Here is a 23,428-nt window from a genome sequence, read left to right as displayed (position 1 = left end):
TTGTGCTCCCACCAGTACGACAACACAGTCCTGACCTTATCATATCGCCTCCCTCATCTAGGTAAGCTGCAGAGATGGCAGTGTTGGGAGATTGGGAGAGCATCTCCACCCCACCCTGGCTAAATGAACTGAATGAAATCTGTAACTTCTAAGCATGTTAACCAAATAAACATTTGCAGCTGATTAAATGTAAGCAATCATACAGTTAAACAAATCCACATTTTACCCAAACTTCACTATGGCTACCTTTCTACGAAGTCAAACAATTCTGCAATAACTTACTAAACAAAACCGACCATTCATAATAAGAAGAAAAGGGCATTGTTAAACACTACTTATTTAAAGATAACCTAACTCTTTGGGAAAGCAATCTTAAAATCTTCCATGCTGTGGTGTTTCGGAGATTTGCACATTTTTAATTACCAGTTGATTCTGCTTAAATGCTGTTTGGTTGTTATGAAAACCACCTCGAGCTTTGAAAATGTTTTAAATAAATAAGTTTTTCAGATATTACAAACAAGTTAAATGCCATATAAGCAGCTGAAAAAATATGTTTCAAATCACCTTTGTTAATCTGGGAGGTTGTTTTTTTAAAAAAATAAAAAACCTGCTAATAAACTAGCACAGTAGCACCATAGAACCAAGCAACATAAGCAGCTTTGCCATTAAAACTCTGTTCCAATGAGGCCCTCACCAACTGCCCAGGCAGGCGTACTATGTGACCCATGAGAGCAACAAAACAATCGGATTGTACAACGGTGGTGGGATATACGGATATGGACAAACACACACCCTCTAGATCACACCCAATATTTCCACCAAGTTCCCCGTGCTGCGCAAAACATTGATCTCTTGCATTTTATCGAAATGCCAAGTCAGTCACAGTGTACAGAGTCTGCTTTTCCTCCACATTTACATATTTATTTTCCTTAGGAATAAGTGACAGCTTACAGCATGGCATTTTCAAAGATCCCTTTGCAATTCATGGGTCAATCAATACTCTTTGAAATTTTCAGAAGGCTTTCCACTTAAGGACAATGCTAACTGACTTGGGTCACATTTTTCAATAATTATTTGTTGTGGTGTGGGCTGTGGCCTTCAGGAAACTCTAGAAGGCTTCAGTCACAAATTACCCCTGTGGTGGCAGACACAGGCTTAAGAAAAGCTTAGGTTCCTCTCTAAGGAACATCTCCTTTCAGAAAGCCAGAAATGCAAGTACCGGATATCAGTTGCTGTTTTCATATCTTGGGCAATTTTTCTTCAATTTTCATCTTTCCATGTTAACTTGTTCCTATTCTCTTTTATAAAATCCCATCTGTTCAATTATTTATTTCTAATTATTACATGTCATGCTTTCTGCAGAAGTCAGCATATAAACAAGAAAATAGTGCTGCACACTGTGGTGACTGCATAATGTTAGGTTAAACGAGCAATACGTAGGTGAAATCTGCAACATTTGTTCTCAAAACAAATAGTATATGTGGGAGATACATTGTAAGACTTTGAAAGGTTTCAGGTATCTGTGGTCTCTTTTAGTGGGGCGGGTTCTGTAAGACCTGTTTTTCCCCTGTATAGTTGTGCTTTTCCATTTTTCTTGGTTGTTGGTGTACTTCGTTTTGTATGTCACTTTGGGTCACTTTGTAAGGAAAGAGACTAATAAATAACAACAAAACAGCAACACAAATTTGAAGTTGCGCATTTCCTCAGACATACTATTTCACTTTATCCCAATTCTCTGCATTCACTATCTCTTTTGTAGGCAAGCATCATCATAATCCCACCACCCTTGTTTAGTGTTTGTGGTTAAGTGAAGAGAGAGCTTAATCACAACTCCCCAGTTTGGATGACATCCTAAACCAAATTTTGGCTTAACTCAGCAGCAAAAAGGACTGTGGAAGAGCAAAGTGGCAGTAGGAGCTCACACATTTGTGCAAACTTGATAACATAACATTTGGCTTAGCCTATCATGCAAGCCAGGACACGTAGGACACAAAAGTGGGACCCGCAACAAATGTTGCTGTGTGGAGTATTCCCTAAAATCCCCATAGTTCCCTGTGAAGAGGGACTGATTGTCAGACTACTCTGAGAATTAAAAAATTGTCCAGTTGCACCTTAGAGAGCAACTAAGTTTGGGTACAGTATAAGTGTGCATGCACACTTCTTCAGATACACTGAGACAGAAGTCACCAGACCCTTATATATAGTGGGAGGGTGGGGTGGGGTTTTTCTTAGAAGGGTAGTAGGATAAATGGACATAAATCTGACATCAGGAATCACAAGACAGAGAAGCTAGTAGGAGAACACTTCAATCTCCCAGGACATTCAATACAGGATCTCAAAGCAGCTGTCTTATTACAAAAGAATTTCAAAAATAGACTTGACAGAGAAGTTGCTGAATTACAGCTTATTACTAAACTGAAAACTATGGAGAGACCTGGTCTGAATAGAGATATTGGATTCTTGTCTCATCACATATGCTAAAGCCATTTTTGGTCATCTGCATACTATCCCTTGCTTTTTCCTGTAGGACTAATTGCAGTCGCTACCAGTCGTCCACAGGTTTACCATACCCATTGAGTCAATAACCCATCTCCTACTACCCTTCTGAGAAATACCCCACCCCACCCTCCCACTATATATAAGGGCTGGTGACTTTTGTTTCAGTGTATCTGAAGAAGTGTGCATACACACGAAAGCTTATATCCAGAACAAACTAAGTTGGTCTCTAAGGTGCTACTGGACAATTTTTCAATTTATTTCATCTCAGTCAGACCAACCTACCTGAATCTACTCTGAGAATTGTAGCTCTGTGAGGGTGATAGGAACCTCTATCAATTCAGCACCCTTAAACTACAGCTCCCAGATTCTTTGGGGGAAGCCATGCCTGTTTAAAGTGGCATCATAGTGCCTTAAATGTATGACATGAATGTGGCCTAACTAGGGATGCCACGTTCCTAGAAAAACATGATTGTCCTTTATGTTGCCTGAGCTGTCCTGTATTTTGCTCAACCAAAGGTGGCAACCCTAGGCCCACTCCCCTTCCTTATCATTCAGGGATGCAATAAGATTCAGGGAGGGAAAGACAAGGATTTGTGTAGTCACAAATGCTGGTGTTTTACAGCAGGCACTGTGGTTCTAAGACCTTATTGTTTTGTATTTATTTCAAGCAGGGGGTTCTGCTTTCTCTCTAACAATCCTACCTCTGCAAGGCCCATGTAACGAGGCAATACTATCTCTGAAATAATGAGCGAAGGAATGCAGTTCCAATCTCAGGTGAGATTTCACACACTAAAGAACCAGATCAATACAACCAGCAGCAGACCGCTCAATATCCCCTGAAATATTGCTTCATTTTTCTTCTTATTATAGATGAGTTGTGTTATTATTTTCCCCAAATCAATATTTTACAACCTTTTTTATCCGTTTCTCCATAAATTTTGTGATTACTTTAAACTGGGAATTCCGGTACACTAAATAAGATGCAGTATCTGAAAGGTAGTGAGAGTACCAACATGGTTTTTCCACTTCTTTTTAACAACTTGGGCACTGTACCAGGGTGAAAGGGGCAGGCTTATGAAAACGTGATCAGAAATATTTTTCACTGAGCAAAGTAGAAACCTGGAATTGGCTCCTGTAAATGCAAATGGCTAAATAATAATAATAAATAATAACAACAGCTTCAAAAGATTCGGTGTATGAAACACAGAATTGAGATACACGGTACGCATGAAATTTAATTCCAAGCAAAATTGGCCTCTCCGCTACCTCTGTGCCTGGTCGCAGTTAAAGGGCCAGCATAATTCACTGAAATTGTTTCTTACAAAGCAGATAATTTTGTGCACCTTAGAATGATTTAATTAGCTTCCAGAGCTGTCTCCTGCTAAGTGTTTAAAGTGTCTGCAAATCAGATCATGTTAACTCATCTGCTGCAGTACTCTTAGAGTGTCTTAACAAAAAACTGTCGTCTTTAGACATTAATGGAAGCAACCCACAGACCCCTTGGAGAGCAAGCAATATAAGTTAATTACCCAGTCATTTGGAGAGTACACTGTAACCTATACCAATTGTGTGGTGACTTACCTATTTCTAAACCTTCAGCGCACTTGGCTAGCATAACTATCTTCTGAAGTTAGGTGTTCACCAAACTGGGCTAGGCGAGCACAGTTTTACAAATTTATTATTTGAGGCACTTATATACTGATTTGAAGGTTTAACAGCCGTCCAAATAATGACATGATCATAAGCATAAAGTAGCAAATTCAGTATCCAATTCACCAGTGAATCTAACACACGAACCCTTTACCCTTAATTTCCAAATGTTTCCAAGATGTAAGTACCAAGCATTTTACTCTAGTAGGGAAAAAGATAATTCATTTGGTATCTTCAAACATTTTTTTAATCAAATGTTTATGGGCTATTTAAGTAGTTACTGCTATTAAGACTATGCTTGAAGATTCGTTACAAACAGGTTACAAAGAGAATTTAGTATTTCTGTTATTGTTGTTGTTGTTATGATGATTACTACTTACCAAAAAAAAAAAAAAAAAGAGCCAATGGTATGGCATACAAGGAGACAATACATTACAATAAAACTATAACAAAATCCATAAACAGCTGAAAACTTCATCAGCAGAAAACATTTAATCAGCAAACAACAGAATAGTTAACACTATGGGCCAAACTCCTAGACAAGGTAAATTGTTTTTATCTGGTGCCAAAAATATGTTAATGGTGGCACCAGGCTGGCTTCATTGGGAAGAACATTCCACAAGCAGAGAGCTGCATCTGCACGTTCATGACCCTTCAAACCTTCCCCAGAGGGGGCACCCAAAGAAGGGTCTCAGATGAAGGCAGAAAGGACCAGGTAGGTTCATATGGGACCATGTGCTCCGAAGAATATTGGGGTCCTCATCCACACAGAGCTTTATAAGTCAGCTGATGTGGCTAAGCCAGGATCATTTACATAACATGTATGTAAACTAATCCTATGCTTGAAAGCACAGCAACAATATAGCAAAGGACTAGGCTATCACACACACATAAAAGGAGGTTGGCTTAAATCAAACATGTTTTGTGCTAGCCATATATAGGAATCTACACCATGGTTTATGTTTCCAGACACAGAGCAGACAAGCCATGGTTTTGAGCTCCTTGCTGCTTCCAGTTTCCATCTGCTCAGCCCTCAAGTTCGTATGATTAATCTCATTTCAGTAGTGAAGCAATTTCTTGAAACAGAACAACTTCCTTAATTTGTCAATGGTTTGTAAGTGAGACATGACATCAAGCCACAGTGAGTACAAACTGTGGTTTGATATTCTGGTGTGGCAGCTCCTTGCAAACCATGCTTTAATTGCTATGCTCTACCGTGACTGTTGGAAGCAATATGCTTCTAAATACAGTTCCAGGCTGCAGCCATTCTAAAGATTCCAAACTCAGAGAATCTATATCTTCAAAAATACGTAATGGCTTGGGTATGAGGAAGGACCTGAAGGGGCAGAAATAGTGCTGTGCTTAAGAATTATTTTGTATGTGTTTTTTTAAAAACATTCTCCATCAATCCACATGAAAAGCAATTGCACATAAAAACTATAAAAATGGGAGAGAGAAATGTTGAGATATTTTCATGTGTGAGGTGCCAGGGTTTTCTTGAAATTACCTTGGGGTATTTGTCTGTTCTTTCATTCTACAAATCATTTCCCCAGTGGTCTGCACTCTGCAGCCTTCCTGGGAGACCACGCTTCAGTTAAAGCCCAGGGAAACCAATGCAAGGAAATTCCTTCCAGGGGCCTTTTTCAGACTAGGAAATCCAGGCAGCTGGGGAGGCTGCAGAGTGCTGGAAATAAATGAACATACACCATCCTCAACTACCTCACAGCAACAAGGTACGCTCAAAACCCCAGTAAAATTCTAAAGAAATAATTCAAGTGCGCTCAGAATGGGGCAGAAGAATATAAGGGGGCAAAAATCTTTCAGAAATTGAGGGCAACAGCAAAACCAGGAGCACCACATTCTAAGAGCTCTTGGTGCCTATCCCTAGTTCAACTTTCAGCCAGAGAGATGCTAAAATAAGAGAGGCTGCAGGGTGATGAACTGCTTGGCTCCACATCACTTTCCTGTGCTATCACTTTAGCCTCTGCCTGCATCTCAGTGTAGAAATCAAGCTGTTTTACTATACGGATTCACTTTTCAACCAGGCTGCTTGCATGGAATGAAGCACACCTGAGACTTTTAGTCTCTTATCAAGGGACAGCTTTCAAGCAGCCCCTGCAAACGAACCAGAAAGAGACTGCTGGGAGGCAGCTTGCTTGAGGAGTCATTAGAGAATGCTGCATAAAGAGTACTGCCTCTGTGAATATGCTCGCCTGTCCTTGAACCTCTGCTTCTCCTTGCTCTGTAAAGTATCCATGAGCTTTCCCCTGAATTCTCGTTATGGGCTGCCTTCATTTATATATGTTAAGGGCATTTACAAAGGGAGCTGACATCGGAGCTTAAAGGGTTTCTTTATACAGCACCAATAACTGGCAATAGGATGGTCTCTGGGGATCATCCTGTTTCTTGAGCATCAAATAAGCTGTTTTGTTTGCGCTATCAACCCTCAAGAAAGGGTTGAAGTTCTCGGGTTAACTGCAAGGCCCAAAGAGGGCAAACAGCTTGACTACATCAACTGTGGGGTTATATCACTATAGAATTAAATAAGTAATTGCCAGGATAATCTTGGCAATCATGGGTGGTTTTTTTTTAAAGTATTAAATCCGGTTTACCAGTTGCTGCAGAAAAAAAGGGTAATGTCATGACTCAAGCCTGCTAGGATGCTATCCTATTAATCCTGCAAACCTGTGGCAGGATTGGTTTTTAACATCCACTCATTTTCTGTTTTGCTTGCAAAACAAACAAATTCTGAGTGTATTCTGAGAGCAAAAGCGTCTCAAAATAATCCCATATCTTTTAATAATAAGTCATCAGTACCCACATGTAAAGTGCAGGTGCTGACAACAAGATTTGGGACAAACAGTCCAGCATTTCCTGGTTTGAAAAACATAGGACCTTCTTATACTGTCAAAACACTGTAAACAATCAGATGCACAGGCACAAACAAAATATGGCTGCAGTACTGTACCTGTAACATTATAATGCATATGACACTGCCTTGGCCATTGTGGCAGTGCCTTAGTATAGATAAGGTGAAGATTACATAGATGCTACCTTAGTTTAATCAAGATAACAGTCTGCTACAAGTGTCAGTTTGTCCTTAAAGCCTACAATAATTCTTATGGTGATGAAGTTCAGGTGCTATTGGAATACTTTCCATGGCCCAAAATGGGCTGATCAGGGCTAATTCTGGCTCATTGAGTGCTTAATCTGGTATTATGTAGCTAAGAGAATTCAACCCTACACACTTTTATTTAGAAGAAAGTTCTCAATGACACATTCTTCCAGATACGTGCAACAGGGTTGCACCTTAGTTAGGAAACCCACAGAAATGGGTGCCCAGTTCCAATAAAGAAACTACTGATTGTTTTTAAAGTTGCAAATCTGCACTCAGACACTGAAGGGCTTTGTTTTAGAAATTATTCTTTAAATTAAAATGCAAGTTATAATTTGACAAGAAGAAAGATGTACATTCAAATACCAAACAGAAGTGTCTTCAGACAATTGTTTCTTCTTGTTCAGTTTCTGTTCCACAAAGATATATGGGGGGGATTAATAGGTGTTTTTGTATTCTTTAATTAACCCTACATCTGCTGGAAGTCAAGGTTTCCTGATGGTAACCACCAGTGTAAAATCCAGGTGCAAATGAACAAGCAGTTCAAAGTGGCAGCTCCTGATGCCTGGAGGTTAACCATAATTTATGTTCACCGGAAGAAAGTGAAAGATTATGTTGGTTGTGCTGAACTTGTCGATGGGCAAGAGAGACAACAAGGAGTATAACAGAAATATATGGTGTTTTCACACTTCTTTGCTGTTCTACCTTGCTAAAAAGAAGAAAGAAAGAAAAGAACTACCCCTGTTTCAGGGGTGGTTTAAGCCTCTATTCAGTTCTGGAAAATATTGCACTTCTGATCTCTTAATCATCAAGAAATGCAACAAGGCTTTTAAAAAAAATAAAATAAAATGAATAAAACTGTCCCCACACCAATTGCTGGAAAAAAGCTAGGGCAAAAACAAATCAGCCCATCTCTAGAACAAAACGTTTTTCTCAGCCCTAGCTACATCAGAGTGCAAGTGAGAAATGGTGTGATATCTGAATCATGGTTTGAAAACCAGCAGACATTATTTGAGGAGAGTGTGAACCCCATGGTTTATCCAATTATGATTTGGTATGATGCTTGAATCACCAAACCCTGGTTACACTGACAGGTCTGCCTCCAAAGGTTACTGTAACATCAAGAGAGAAAGCATAGATACACAGGACTGCATCCAATTAAAGTCTACTAAGAGTTGACCCATTAAAATTAATGGACCTAGTTTAGTCACATCCATTAATTTTGATGGGTCTACTCAGAGTAGAACTGACATTTGATGCAAACTACGGTTTTTCCGCAACCTAATATCAGCACCACCTCGAAGCTTTCAGTAATTCAAGTAAACGAACAAGCCCTTTACTATGTAAGCAGGACATGTACATGTCATAGCACTGTGGAGACTTTGGGAGAGATTCAAGGGCTTCCACTATGGGGCTTCCCCCCGCTCTTCCTCCCCATCATGCACCCCCCAAAATTGATTTGAGCTGGGTCAGGAGAACCTCCAGAACAGTGGGAAGACAGGCTGAAATTCTTGCACTGATGGGACATTGGGCATAGCTTGATGTTAAATTCTTTCCTGGAGGTTGCAACCAGCAAATCTGTCCCACTATCGTGAGGCAGAACAGAATTTCCCCTTCCTCTCCTCATCCCATATCTCTCCCAGATCTGTTGCAAGTGTTCCCGCTACCCTCCAGAGCTGATTAGGCACAGGAGTGCATGGGGAGAGGTGAGAGAGGGGAAATTTTGTTGGGCAAGCAGAAGTCCTTGTATTACAACACTGAATGGTATCTAAACTTGATTGGAATACTTGTAATATACGGTATATTTGGCTCTTTTAATGCCAGCGCTATAGTACTTTGGCTTTAAGGGCTGATTGATTTAAAGCAGTGGTTCCCAAACTGTTTGGCCAGAAAACCTACTCCCCTCATAGGATCCTTTCTGATAACCATATTATCACCCTAAATTGGACATGAAAATGAACTCTCACATGCCTACTTGTGTTGCATTGATTTTACCATCTACCATAGCTGTCAACTTTTCCCTTTTCTTGCAAGGAATCCTACTCGGAATAAGGGAATTTCCCTTAAAAAAAGGAAAAAGTTGACAGCTATGCCATCTACAGATCACAGAAATGCTACCTTTTTAAAACTGGGAATCACTAATCTATGGTAATCATGATGAATACATCTTCTCTAAGCAGTATGCAAATTATTGTATTTGCAGGTCCAAATTAAAATAAACCTACCAGAAAATCCTATTGAAATCCCAGAACAAACTTCAGAACTGGACAAGATTATTATTTTTTCATCATTTCACATGTTAAACCTTTGCTTATACCACATGTTGTTCAGACCTCAAAATGCAGCATCAATACATGACTCACTTAAAACAACAAAGCTTGTTTCAGTGGAAATCCCTTGAGAATCAGGCCACGTTTTTAAAAAGTGGGTAACAATACACCAGCAGCTGTTGTAAAATAACAATAGAATATAAAATCCTAGTAAGGCCAATCAAACAGAGCAAAGTTTGGAAGCAAGGGTGTGAAAATGAGAGCATATGGGTAAGGATAAAGGAAAGGATTTGCAAGATAAATTTCAGTGACCCTGCGGGTTAATTTATTGTTGAAGCTGCAAAGCAAAAAAGGGAGGGAGTTATTGGCTATGAAGGTCAGATAACTGGTTATGCCACATTAAATAGGTTAGAAGATCCAGGAGTCCATGGGATTGCATGAAAATTGCCAGAAAGCCATATAAAGTCTGGTTTACCCCTTTATCGTTAATACTCTCCTAATCCTTTAGTGCAAATTTATAGTTTAGAAATGGCAACACATCTTAAAGATTAAAGGTATGTGACAAACAGTTCATGTCCCTAAATAATCAAATCACATAGCTTAGACCGGGCTCTTATCAGCCTCCCCCCTCCCTCACCTTATGATTTCATAGGTAGAAAATACTTTATATCCCCTATTACATAAATGATGAATTGGACCATTGGTTATGGGCTGTTATTTGCTTGGCTGTAGTCAATATGTTTTCTTTGGACAGGGATTTCAAAGATTTATGTCTCTTCTGGATTTATCACTTATTCCCTTAGAGCAGACAGGGAAAAGTCAAGATTGTAAGGCCGTAGGCACATCTAGACTTTATAATATTGGGGAGGGGGACATTGTTGCTTTAAATAGTCTGAGGACCCTGTGCTGCATAAGGCTTTGTTGGGCAACCAGACGGCGCAGAGAGAAAAAGAACATATTTATTGGGAAGTGTAAAGTATGCAAAATAAGATATTTCATTGACTATAAATTTTAATATGACTGTAGCTGTAATTGCATTAATTCTGCAGACACGGTAATAATGTACAGGTTTTAGCTCTACTGTACTACATTGTAAAAAGTTACATGAAATTAGTTACATCTTTCTGCCTTCAGGTTTACTATGTTTGGGTTCCACATGATGACTGTTTGCTTACTTGGCTGTAGTGATTTCATATCTGTATTGTCCTTCATGCTTTCCGACGTTTCTATGAAACAGCTGAATGAGATCATCCTGGGTTTTGGAACTGGGCATCATCAATATGCCGATGACCCCATCTAGCAATATCTCTCCTTTGCATCAGAATCAAATGAGGTAGTAGACATGCTGAAGCAATATTGGGACTTGATTACATGATAGTCAAGAATCTGAAGCACCACCCCTACAAGATGTTAGGTAGGGCTTGGTGATGTTAGGTGTTCATAAGGGAAGGGAAACATAAGGGTCAGACTGAGTCCAAACCAAAGGCCAGGTGGAACAGCTCTGTCTTGCAGGCTCTGCAAAAAGATGTCAAATTCCGCAGGGCCCTAGTCTCTTGTGACAGAGCATTCCACCAAGTCGGGACCAGAACTGAAAAGGCCCTGGCCCTAGTTGAGACCAATCTAACCACCTTCTGACTTGGGACCTCCAAGGTGTTGCCATTTGTGGACCTTAAGGTCCTCTGCAGGGCATACCAGGAGAGGTGGTCCTGTAGGTACGTAAGTGGTGACAATGACCTACCAGTACAGTGACACAGTCTGATCTGTAAGAGACTGAGGCTGCAATCCTATACTCATTTACCTGGAAGCAAACCTATTGCACTTATATAGGCCTTGCTTTGAAATAGACATATATAGGATTGCATGTGAACAGAGAAGGAGGAAGAGAATCTCAGGAATGTTTGGGAACATTTAAGTAGCGTTTAGATCACAGTGTGTTGTTCGTTTCTCTTCAGCTTCTCTACTTGTATCACAAAGAGCAAAAATTCCCCAATTATTTTAAAAGTGGTTACATGGAACTGGAGTACATCATCTGATTAGCAGACTTTATGCTGTTAAGAGTCATTTGTTTGCCTTTAATCCTTGGTAGAACTTTGAAAATCGGCAGCAATCTTACAGTTTTTAATGTGTTAATCTATGCAGTGTAATTTATTCTAATTGCTTCGCTTATGTTTATTTGATGCACAACAGGAGCAACAGAACAAAAGATGGAGAAGCCCTGCCTTCAACATTACCTCCTTGACTGCATGGCCTCATCCTCTTATACCATTCAATAACAAAGAACACATAAAAGAACGTATTAAGAAACCTCCACCAAATATTTACTGACCTCTGACATAATGTATCCTGTTCCTTATCCTTGGGGATGAGTGTTTGAGACTTTTGTATTCTATTTCCAAGTAAGAAATATTTCCCCTTGTTCCAGTGAAACTGACTCCTTGTCCTCAAACCAAACTACTACTAAAGTCGTTATTAACTATTCAAGCCTGAATGAAGAAAAAGAAAGTGGGTGGCAGTAGCACATAGCACTGTGGAGCAGAGGTGGTGAGTTGTTGGAAGGGGAATGAGAGCACACCAGCAGATCCAATCTGGTCCTCCTGTCAGGGTACTTGCATTGCACTGTATTGCATTGTACTTGCATTGCACAGCTCTTTCTGCTGGTATACAGCAGCGACTCTCATGCCAGCAGGTCAGGGAAGTCTGCAACCCCCTTACACCATCCTATACTGGTGCATGGAAGACTGTAGAGCTGATGAGGCTGCGTGCTACAGTTACTCCACTTAAATTAAGTTTCCATGATGCTCTCTGGTCAAACATTGGAAGATGGATCAACCAAAGGAAGGAGCCAAGCATTTTTGGTAGTTTGATACAAGATTAATGACAGCCAGTGTGTCTCTTATTACTACTTAATCTAATCAACAAGCAGTGCTTTTACAGTGGTACCTCTGCTTACGAACTTAATTCATTCCAGAGGTCCGTTCTTAACCTGAAACCATTCTTAACCTGAGGTACCACTTTAGCTAATGGGGCCTTCCACTGCCACCGTGCCCCCAGTGTGTGATTTCTGTTCTCATCCTGAGGTAAAGTTCTTAACCCGAGGTACTACTTCCAGGTTAGTGGAGTCTGTAACCTGAAGTGTTTGTAACCCGAGGTGTTTGTAACCCGAGGTACCACTGTACTACATTTCCTTTTTTAAAAGAAGCCCAACATTTTTTTGATTGTACATATTTGGATGATTAAGAAACCAGATATAGTTTCAAGAAAATGGGAAACTTTTTCATGAACAAAATTCAAAATGTCAAATTCGGTCCCAGGGGGAAATGTTCACAGTGTGGACTAGAACACAGAGAACTCTTCACACCCACACCCACGTGGCTTTTATCCAGTATGTAGTATTTTGGTGTTTTGTAATTCCAATCAGTGAAAGGATTGGCTTTGTGATCTTTTGAAAAGAGTGCAGGACTACGGAGATCAGAAGTCTGATACGCAGAAACCTTTGCTCCACTCAGGATGCTATTTACAGAAGATAAGAAAGTGGCAGAAAAGAAGCAACATTCAGTTCTTTTTTGAGGTGGGGTACTGTTCTATTCTGAACAAATGAACACTCATGCAATGAATTTTTCTATATTCCACAGGAACTTGAAGTGTCTTGCTTAATATCTCCTCAGTATATTTTTGTTTTAGAATAGGATCGTCAATGTAACATAGAGTCATATTTTAATGCCAGAAGCTACTGAAAGAATATATCACATTTAAATGAGTTAAGCCTCATGAATCATATATTGTACAAGATCTAGCAACCATGTACTGAGGGACTGCCAGTTAGTTTAGGATGTCCCCAGCCCAGCATTGCAGTCTCTGGAGAGCAGCAAAAACTGGAGATTTGTCCACCCAAAAATAAATTGATATGCATACCAGTTTGGTCACATGTTGTGCAGGCTTATACCAGGTGCCTAGATCAATCCTAATTTGCTGAATGGAATTTGAAAGCTAACACACGTAGGAGGTGATTCATGCTATTTAAAAAAATTCCCAACAGTTGGAAATATTTTAAAGAATTTTAAAATATAATTGAATTGAATAATTGCATTTTTAAGCTCTTTAGAGTTTAAATAAAAGGGGGGGATATTTAAATGCATATATACATACATACTTAGGTATGCATTCACTGTAGGTTTCAAACCCAAAAGTAAGCCAAATAAATGCATTTGATTGGAAGTCGGCTCTGCTGACAGAAAGCATTTGTGCCCAATGACATTAGCCCTATTCCCAGTCATCCCTAGATGGGACTGTCTCACACCCAGTCATTCAGATTCCAAGACACACCATCTTGCATTTCCTTCAGTAAAGACAGCCTGACATAGGCATTTCTGTCAGCTCTAGTTGAAAACAGTTTTACTTCTCTTCAGCGACTTTTGTGACAGGCAAAATCCATGCAGAAAAGCAGTTCCTGTCAGGAGGTTTCATGTGTCTGTTTGTAACATAAACATCCTTCTGAAGTGCTTCCAAGGTAGGGGTGTGTGTGTGTGTGTGTGTGTGTTCTATCACACTGTAAACCTCACGGGAAATTTAATGTAAAAAAAACAGACTAACATTACATTTTATACAATTATGTGAATTTTAAATACGTTGTTGCTTTGTGCTAACGCTGGCCCCTTTTAAGAGTTCACTGAAAAACAGGCACTGCTGAACACGAAAAGTATCCGAGTTCTTTTTTTCTATATTTAAATATATTAAACATCCAAATGTGAATTGTTTTGCTTTGCAAGAGACTCCCTGTGAAATGACAGAGGCGGGGTGGATGGGATCAAGGAACTGTTTCCCTCTCTTAATGAAGCTCAGAATGTACAGTTCTTACAAAAAAGAATTACTTTTTTTAAGACATAACATTTCTCCTTGCATCGAGGATCTTGCTTCATAGATGCAACATGCAATTCACAGATCAAATTTCTAAGTTGTTGGCAGTTAAACGAAGGGGAGGGGGGAAATAACTTAAAATTAATGGGCCACTAGGCTTTTTTTCCTGAGAATTTAAGCACTTAACAGTTAAAAAAAAAAGTTTACAGCCAGGTGGCTTGAGGGGATATTTTGTTGAACACTGATTAAAAATAATTTCTTCTAAATGAGACCTAACCACAAAATGGGGCCATTAATGGATAGGGCATTTTCACCAGAAAGGAAAGTACGCCTGAATGGCTTTTGCGCTGCCCACAACCCCCAATTCTCTTTCCTCTTTTCTTTCCTCCTCTGTCCTCTTTTCTCATTCTCAATCTCAGGGTAAATAAACACCAAGTGATGCCTCACTGTTTTCAGCCAAAAACAGAGGCCAAACTCCTCTGAGAAAACATTTGGCCTCTGTGGTTTTGTAAAACGTTCCAGAACACTGAATTCACCGACAAACACTGTGGAAAAACTCCCACCGACTGGAACGCTGCTGTGGAATGTTGCAGGATCAGAACTTCCAATTGGTCCATTTCCTGTAGGCCCATAATGAGACTTGTTAAAAAAAAAAGTGAGGGGGGGATAAACTATGTGGGAGTTAAAAGAAGTTCTCATGGGAAAAATGAATGGCAAGAAATTCTCGCTTTAAAAGAAACAGCTAATCTGCTAGTTTGATTATTCTTCAAAATTTACAATGAACTAATAATCCTAATTAAAACCACTTGGCCTAGTTCTGTAAAGCATCATGGCTTTTTCTATGCTTCGTTTGTACACACCACAGTCTATTATTTCTCCCCCCTTCTACTGATCACTAACAAAGTGCTGACTTTGTCAGGGCGGCTGAGCTAATTTTGTGAACTCAGTGTGAAACCATAGCTAAACAAAATTGTAGTAATTTTCCTTAATTTGTAATAGTGATTGGAGTGCAAACGAAATTTTCCTCTTGGGTCAATCCTATAATTTTCAATTAACTTAAACTATTCAGCAGGTTTGCTCCAATTCTGCATTTTGTTTAAAGGGCTGGGAGGCATTTCTGAAGGTGAGACCGATAGGTGTATAAATGTATAACTCCCCCTCCCTTTTAATTTTTTATACCCAAACAGTCATCTGCTTGTGGATTCTTAAGTCCTCTAGACCGCGCTAAGTTGCTTCTTTGTTCTGTATAAAATGGAGTACATTGTGCAACGAAAACAAAAAGCACCACCCCATTTATTTATTTTTTGAAGTGGATTCTAAAAAGACAATAGGCACACAACCCTGCAAAACTTAGCCCTTGCAGTAAATGGATACAGGCAGCCAAGTATGCGGAGAGCTGAAATACAAGTCCTGAGAGACAAGAGAGTTTCAACTGCAGGCCAGCGTCTAACCTGGGAAGCCCATTTAAAAGGGATTTTGAACAAAGACTGTGCTAGGTAGCAAACAAGTCGAGGCCATACTGGTATAGAAGGAAAACGAAGGCTGATAGCCAAAGGTACCTGGAACAGGGCCAGGGAGCCACAAGCAAAGCCTTGATATTGCCTAGCCATAGGCTCATGCCTGACCCAGATGCATTTCTAGCCTGGCGAGCTAAAACACGATGCCTAAGAGATGGGAGTTAAGGATTACCATCTTCAAGCATTGCTGCTTTACAATCTGCACTCAATCCATTGTGTTTAGGTCAGAGAGCCTTATGAACTCCACTAGGAGTGCTTTAAGGTTACCAGTAGCATGTCTTAGTAGACTACACTGCTTGTACAAATGGCCAGTGGTGGCAAACACAGTGGGTTGTTCCCAAAACATGGGTGGCGCTGTGGTCTAAACCACTGTGCCTCTTGGGCTTGTGGATCGGAAGGTCAGCGGTTCGAATCCCAACAGAGTGAGCTCCCGTTGTTCTGTCCCAGCCAACCTAGCAGTTCGGCAGCACACCAGTGCAAATAGATAAATAGGTACCACTGTGGTGGGAAGGTAAACAGTGTTTCCGTGCGCTCTGGTTTCCATCATGGTGTTTCGTTGCACCAGAAGTGGTTTCGTCATGCTGGCCACATGACCCGGAAAGCTGTCTGCAGACAAACACCAGCTCCCGTGGCCTAAAAGCAAGATGAGCGCTGCAACCCCAGAGTTGCCTTTGATTGGACTTAACCGTCCTTTACCTTAACCTTTTTACATGCCAAGTTTATGATCAAGGTGTCTCCCTTGCCAGGTAAGTATATTACATGCCAAGTTTAAAGGGTATGCATTGTATTTCATATTTCTATTATATGGAACAAGCTTTCTCGCCATACTTTCCCTTCTTCTCAGTCTATGTAAATGCACACCTGTGAAACAGAGGCTTTTGTCTATAGAATAACTCAAATAGATCAATGTCACCTAAGAAGTGGCCAACCAGAGGCCTGTGGGAAATCCCCAAGTCGGACCCAAGTACAAGAGCACTCTTCCCTCCTGTAGTTACCAGCAACTGGTAACATTACTCCTTCTGATCATGGAGTCGGAGCACAGCCATCATGTCTAGTAGCCCTTGATAGCCTTGTCCTCCATGAATTTGTCTAATCCTCTTTTTAAGTCATCTTTTTAAAGTCATCTTTTAATCTTCTTTTTAAAGTCACCCATGTTTGTGGCTGTCACTGACTCCGGTGGGAGCAGTTTCCACATTTAACCACGTGCTGTGCGAAGAAGTACTGTTCTGTTCTGAATCTTCCAACGTTCAGCTTCGTTTGATGTCTATGAGTTTTGGTGCTAGGAGACAGGAAGAAAAACTTTTCCCTAGCCACTTTCTGCATGCCATGCTCAGTTTCATAAACTTCTATCACATCACCTTTTAACCACCTTTTCTCTGAACTAAAAAGTTCAAAACATTGAAACCTTTCCTCACAGGGGAGCCGCTCCATGTCCTTAAACATTTTGGTGGCCATTTTCTGAATCTTTTCCAACTCCACAATACCCTTTTAAAATGAGGCAACCAGAACTGTACGCTGCATTCCAAATGTGGTTGCACCAAAGCCTCTTGCAGTAACATTCAGTCTAAAAGCAGCAATGTCAGCAAAGATGGGTGAAACACATCTTTTCCCATTCTGTTATGAACAGTCAAAATTAAAGCAGCCTTACCTGTGTAGATGAATCTTCCAGGTGTGCCCTTACAGAACTGCTTGGACTTGTAGGACAATGTAACTTCTACCACACCTGGGATGTGTCGGGGTGGTGTTTGAACTCTGATTGCATGAGGCGTAATAAGCTAGGAGGAAAAAAATAAGCAAGGAGGAAATGAGTGAGATGCAAAATAGTTCTTTAATAACACATTCTTCTCAGATCACATAAACAAAGGTTTGGAACGTGTAATTAACCTGTCAGTGTTTGAATGCGTTTTTGAAGTAACCAGCATAAAAGCCAGTGACAACAATATTTGCAAATGTTCATCTTCCCAGTTGTAATAATATTAGCTCTGTTTTCATACATGGCAGGCATTTGCTTCTGGGTATGAAAATTGTTTGTGACACATTGCAACATTTGAATGCAGTCAACTTGCAGTTTCTATATATCCATGCATCTCAAGGAAAATAATAATAATTCAGGGCCTAGCATATGCTGGCTTCCGTAGCATATTATTGAAAATTAACAGAAAATTCCCAAGTTCTAAAATGTAGTATGTACCTCATATGACAAGAGAATAATCCAGTCGAAGTAAATTTCTTTTGTGCCTCACTGACATATATCTATGCAAGAGTGAGGGTGCACTCAGACATGGGGATTGTTATGAGAGCCAGTGTGGTGTAGTGGTTAAGAGCGGTAGTCTCGTAATCTGGGGAACCGGGTTCGCGTCTCTGCTCCTCCACATGCAGCTGCTGGGTGACCTTGGGCCAGTCACACTTCTTTGAAGTCTCTCAGCCCCACTCACCTCACAGAGTGTTTGTTGTGGGGGAGGAAGGGAAAGGAGAATGTTAGCCGCTTTGAGACTCCTTAAAGGGAGTGAAAGGCGGGATATCAAATCCAAACTCTTCTTCTTCTTCTTCTTATGTTAGTTTTCCTAATTACAATGCTAGTGTTTATATCCTGGATTCTAACATTTCTTTTTATACAGTGTTACCTGTTGTGTTATGGGAATGTGGCTTTTTGATCGATATACCTCCATGCCATGCTGAATTTTAAATGTTGAGAAAGAACCGTATGCTGGAATAACACTCCAAATTTCATCATGCCAAATTACAATGCACAACTCCCATTATTTTCCAGGTAAACAGGGCTGCAAACATATATTTTTTTCTGAAAGCAAAAAGCATGCAGATGAACACTAAACTTCTGCTAGATTCCACTAGTTTTCCAGAAGTGACTTTTACATTGTGCTGTGGTCTAAGCCACTGAGCTTCTTAGGCTTGCTGATCAGAAGGTCGGCAGTTTGAATCCATGTTACGGGGTGAGCTCCTGTTGCTCTGTCCCAGCTCCTGCCAACCTAGCAGTTCGAAAGCACACCTGTGCAAGTAGATAAATAGGTACCGCTTCGGTGGGAACATAAAGGGCATTTCCATGCGCTCTGGTTTCCGTGTGTTCTGTTGCGCCAGAAGCGGTTTAGTTATGCTGGCCACATGACCCAGAAAGCTGTCTGTGGACAAACGCCAGCTCCCTTGACCTGAAAGCAAGATGAGTGCTACAACCCCACAGTCACCTTTGACTGGACTTACCGTCCAGGGTTCATTTACCTTTATATATATATATATATATATATATATATATATCTTCCACTCATTCATCTCTTGGGTAAATTGCATGCATAATAAAAACACAGCACAGGGGAAAATGAAATGAAGACAGAACAAACTTAAATAAAAAGAGGAAGGTTTCAAAGAGGGTTTGGCCATGGAGAGAGGTATTGGCTGAGTGGCAAAGCAAAGGCTTTGTAAACAGAGGATCCTAGGTTCAATCCCTGGCATCCTGAGTTATAGTACATCAGGCCTTGGAGTCCTCTGGGGAGTCACTGTTCATCAGATATGGAACCCGGTGGACCAGTGGTCTGACTCAGTATAAGATAGCATCATCTCTGCCCAAATTCATTCTCATTTTACAGCGTGGCATATACAGTGGTACCTCAGGTTAAGTACTTAATTCGTTCCAGAGGTCCGTTCTTAACCTGAAACAGTTCTTAACCTGAAGCATCACTTTAGTTAATGGGGCCTGCTGCTGCTGCCGTGCCACTGGAGCACGATTTCTGTTCTCAACCTGAAGCAAAGTTCTTAACCCGAGGTAATATTTCTGGGTTAGCAGAGTCTGTAACCTGAAGCGTATGTAACCTGAGGTACAGTAACAACAGCAGCAGTTGGTGGGGTGGCAAAAAGGCAGCACAGAATTGTGCTCCTGATTTCCTAGGCAGCACCGTTGCCGCTTCCCAAAAGGAACAGAGGTGAAGCATGGGAAGATCAGTCTAGTGTAGGTACACTGACAGGCACCATTGATTGGCTCTGCCACTGCACCTGCCCCAAGCTGAGCTCTCTGCACATTGCCATTCCCCCCTTGTAAGCAGCAGCAAAGCTCACTGTTTGGAAGCCAGATGCACCACACCACGCTGCTTGTGGTGCCACACCAATCACTGCTGCATAACATCATAATGCCAGGGCGGGATGATGACGGATGGGAAAGCAGAGTGGTGAGAGGGCACAGAGGAAGAGCTGTGTTGTTACCGACAGCTTCATCTCGTAATCAAAGGGAATGGTTTTACTAGCCCTCTCCAATCGCAGTGCTTTGAGGGAGGGAACAGCTTTGCAACAGCCAAACCCTAAGCGCCAGGATGAAGAGTTCCTTTATGACTGATAGCTTTAAATTGTAATAGAAGAGAATGATTTCACCCAGGAAAACAAATCTTTCAGTTCTTCCCACTCCAAAATCAAATTTAAAGGTTCCCAGAACAAAAACACCTGGGCTGCCATTCTTACCCAGAAGCAACTCTCTCCTGTCTGCAATTTTCAGACCAATTGCCCATTAAACACCAGGGAAGATGAAGTGATTCCTTTTTTACCCGCTCCCAACTGTAATGGCTGCCTTTGCAGGAAAAAAAGTACAGCTATCCTTTTGCATTTTTGCATGATTCTTGCCCTCAGAAGGAGTGACCTTGCCTGCAAATGTCATCCAATTGTAGCCTTTTTTTGTTTAAAGTGAGACTTTATTCCTTTTTGGAAAGAAAACAAGCAGACTTGGACCCCTGAGCTGAACTGGGCAGCCTTCAAATTGGTTCCAGCCAAATCAGGCTGTTTTATGAAGCACTTTGGGGGTGGGGGCGTTCAAATGAAATCTTGTGATCAGTGAAACCCCCTGGTGTGTGTGTGTGTAAATATGTATATGTGTGTATATGCGTCTGTATGTGTGCAAATTAATATCTCTGCAGCTTCCATATGTCTGTCCCCAATTTAATTCTCTTTCAACATCATTTCATCCATTTCCCAATAAAAACATGTTGGTTCCCATGAAGAAACTGACATATTTATGGTACATTGTTGCATAGTGTTAAGGTTGAAAAGAGTTCAGATGATTTGCTGGAAGGTTCTTTACGATCATGCTCCCTCATTCTCTTTTAAGTAAATATGTTAAACAAAAACTATGGTTTTAAAAACACAATTAAATATAGATTTTTGTCCAGTCATTCTGGGCACGAACTTTCTATCAAACTGTTGACATTTAGTTCATTTTGCACTGGAGGTTACAGAAAGGGGTAAATCTGAAAACCACTCCCCCCCACTTCCTGTGTTGAAATTTTGAATGGATTCTTATAAATCATATACACCTCCCCCCAGCAATGCTTCAGGAATGCATGTGTAGGAGTAGCCACTAATGATGCAGGTGTATCAATAGGCTAAGTCACAGCCCAGACATTTAAACTGCTATAGGAACCCCAAAACCTGAGACATAACCCCTAGGTACTAGTTCTCTCTTTTTTTAATGTCACAAATCCTTAAGCACTTAAGTTTGTGCTACATTCTTTCACTGTATCAAATGTGATGCAATGGAACATTTATCTGCTCTAAGCAGCCTACCACTATTTTGTAGTAACTGCTATAGTTTTTCTGTACACACTAACATAACTGCAGTTGCCTGCTGCTAGACTATCTTTCCTCCCATTACAGGACCATTTACTGCTAACTGCTCTGTGGATACAAATCCAGGACAGAGAAAAAAGGCAGGTGAAGTCAACATCTGGCACTTACTCCAGATAGACTAATTCTTTTTATTTATTTTTTAAGGGTGTGGTGCTTAATATATGCATTACATTCTGTAAAGCTGTGAGCAACTACGAGGACTTAGTCAAAAAAGCAGAATATAAATCTATTTAAGAAAATAAAGTGAGTTACTTAGACATAAAAGAAATGAGAATATGGAACGAGGTTCGAATCAAGCACAACAGCACCTTTCCCTTCTGGGGTTTTTAAGTAAACTTAAAACTTTTTAAGATGTTATGCTTGTCATCTGTTTCATATAAATTCTCTTAAATCAGTTGGAACATGAACCGTATTACAAGTTGAACTACAGGGCTTAAGAATAGCAAGACGTATGTTGCTACTATCATTTTAAGATCCCAAAGTATATTGGTCATTGCATCAGTAACAAGTTCGTACTCTACTCCAATGATTTTTATATTGCATACTGTAACCGCATCCTATAGAGCTGTTGTTGATATTGAGATGCATTTTTAAAAAAATGTTGCTAGTTCTAGATAATTTGTCTTGAATGACAAAAGTATTGACAGCTTGTTAGAAATTCATTTGAGTTACTGTGCAAAAGTGAAATGTACCAACAGCCTCATTGTTCTGTTGGTTGAAATTAGTGTACTTAACATCCACACCAGCAGTGTGCTATGCAATGCGTGTAATGCAGAGAAGTACAGCAATTGCCCCACAGTTATTAAATTCCTTTCCTGGAGTCTTGCCAAATACTAACGGAGCCTCTTTCAGACACACTATGAGACCTCTTCATTTTGGCTGGCTTTTGGCTTCAAGATTTAAGCTCTCAATTGGGCTGAGGCTTTATGTCTTATTTGGTCTGACATTATCAGGATTTTTCTGTGTACTTTTATTATTTTAACTGTTCCCTATTTCTGTGGATGGGGAAGGGTTGTGCTTTAAATATAATCCATAAATAAAAGAATGAATGCATGAACATAAGTAATTTCAGCAGCTGGAACCATGAGGAAGAAGAAATTTATCAACATAAATATAATGAAAAAAGACATGTACTTTCAAAGCACATGGTTATGTCTTCTGCTTTTAGTTCTGCAGAACAATTAGCACAGGTCTTAAAGTTTAAACCCAAAACAGATTAAAGATTTTACCTTTTTGTGACATTTGTAAACAGCCATATGCCTATCTCCCTTTTCATTCTTCTTATTATTATTAACATTTATATCCCACTTTTCTTCCACTGAAAAGGCAGTCAGTCTCCCATCAAGGCATGGATAAAACCCAGATTTGTTTCACTTTAGCAAGACTACCGACTGCATTATGTTTCATCAGACCATGCCCTGGAACCACTTCTTACAATTCCCCAAATTTCTGAAGCCCAGAATATGTGAGAGGCAGCACAATGGCACTAATGTCAGAAGTACCCAAATTCAAAGATCGCTTTATCACTGACGATTTTTGTGGTCTTAGACCCTAATCTGCAACATGAGAAGAACTAGAGGCCTACAGCAAATGTTTAGACTGTCCATTTCCAACATATACAATTCTTCCATTCCAGCTACCTAATCAGTACCCTAATGGAGAATGTCTCTTTGGGCTACTTTGGATGTAATTATGTTGGCTTCAAAAACTTTATGCATGCTCTCAATTTCACTAGGATCTCTCTCCCCAACAACAAGACTTTTACCCCATCTTGCCCAATTCAAAAGTGCCAAAACGAGCTAATAATATCAAAAATAGTTTTAAAACAAATCACTAAAATAAATGTATATAGCTAACAAAAATTAAACAGAGAAAGGCTGACAGATAAAAAAAGAAGCTATGCT

The 23,428-nt window shown here is 40.2% G+C and overlaps 1 protein-coding gene across 8 annotated transcripts in view; it reads right to left on the bottom strand.

Moving 5' to 3' along the window:
• Positions 1 to 23,428, bottom strand: part of EBF1 (EBF transcription factor 1) — a 373,513-nt gene that overhangs the window by 57,354 nt on the left and 292,731 nt on the right. For all 8 annotated transcript variants that reach the window (XM_083603866.1, XM_083603870.1, XM_083603867.1 and 5 more), the window contains exon 10: positions 17,554 to 17,680. In XM_083603866.1, coding sequence (XP_083459992.1) covers positions 17,554 to 17,680 — 127 coding nt within the window. The remainder of the gene's footprint in view (positions 1 to 17,553; positions 17,681 to 23,428) is intronic.

This window comes from Podarcis filfolensis (genome assembly GCF_964270895.1).
Source record: "Podarcis filfolensis genome assembly, chromosome: 2".
NCBI lineage: Eukaryota > Metazoa > Chordata > Lepidosauria > Squamata > Lacertidae > Podarcis > Podarcis filfolensis.
Note: the sequence above shows the minus strand (reverse complement) of the source record. Positions and strands in the feature narration are given on the sequence as shown.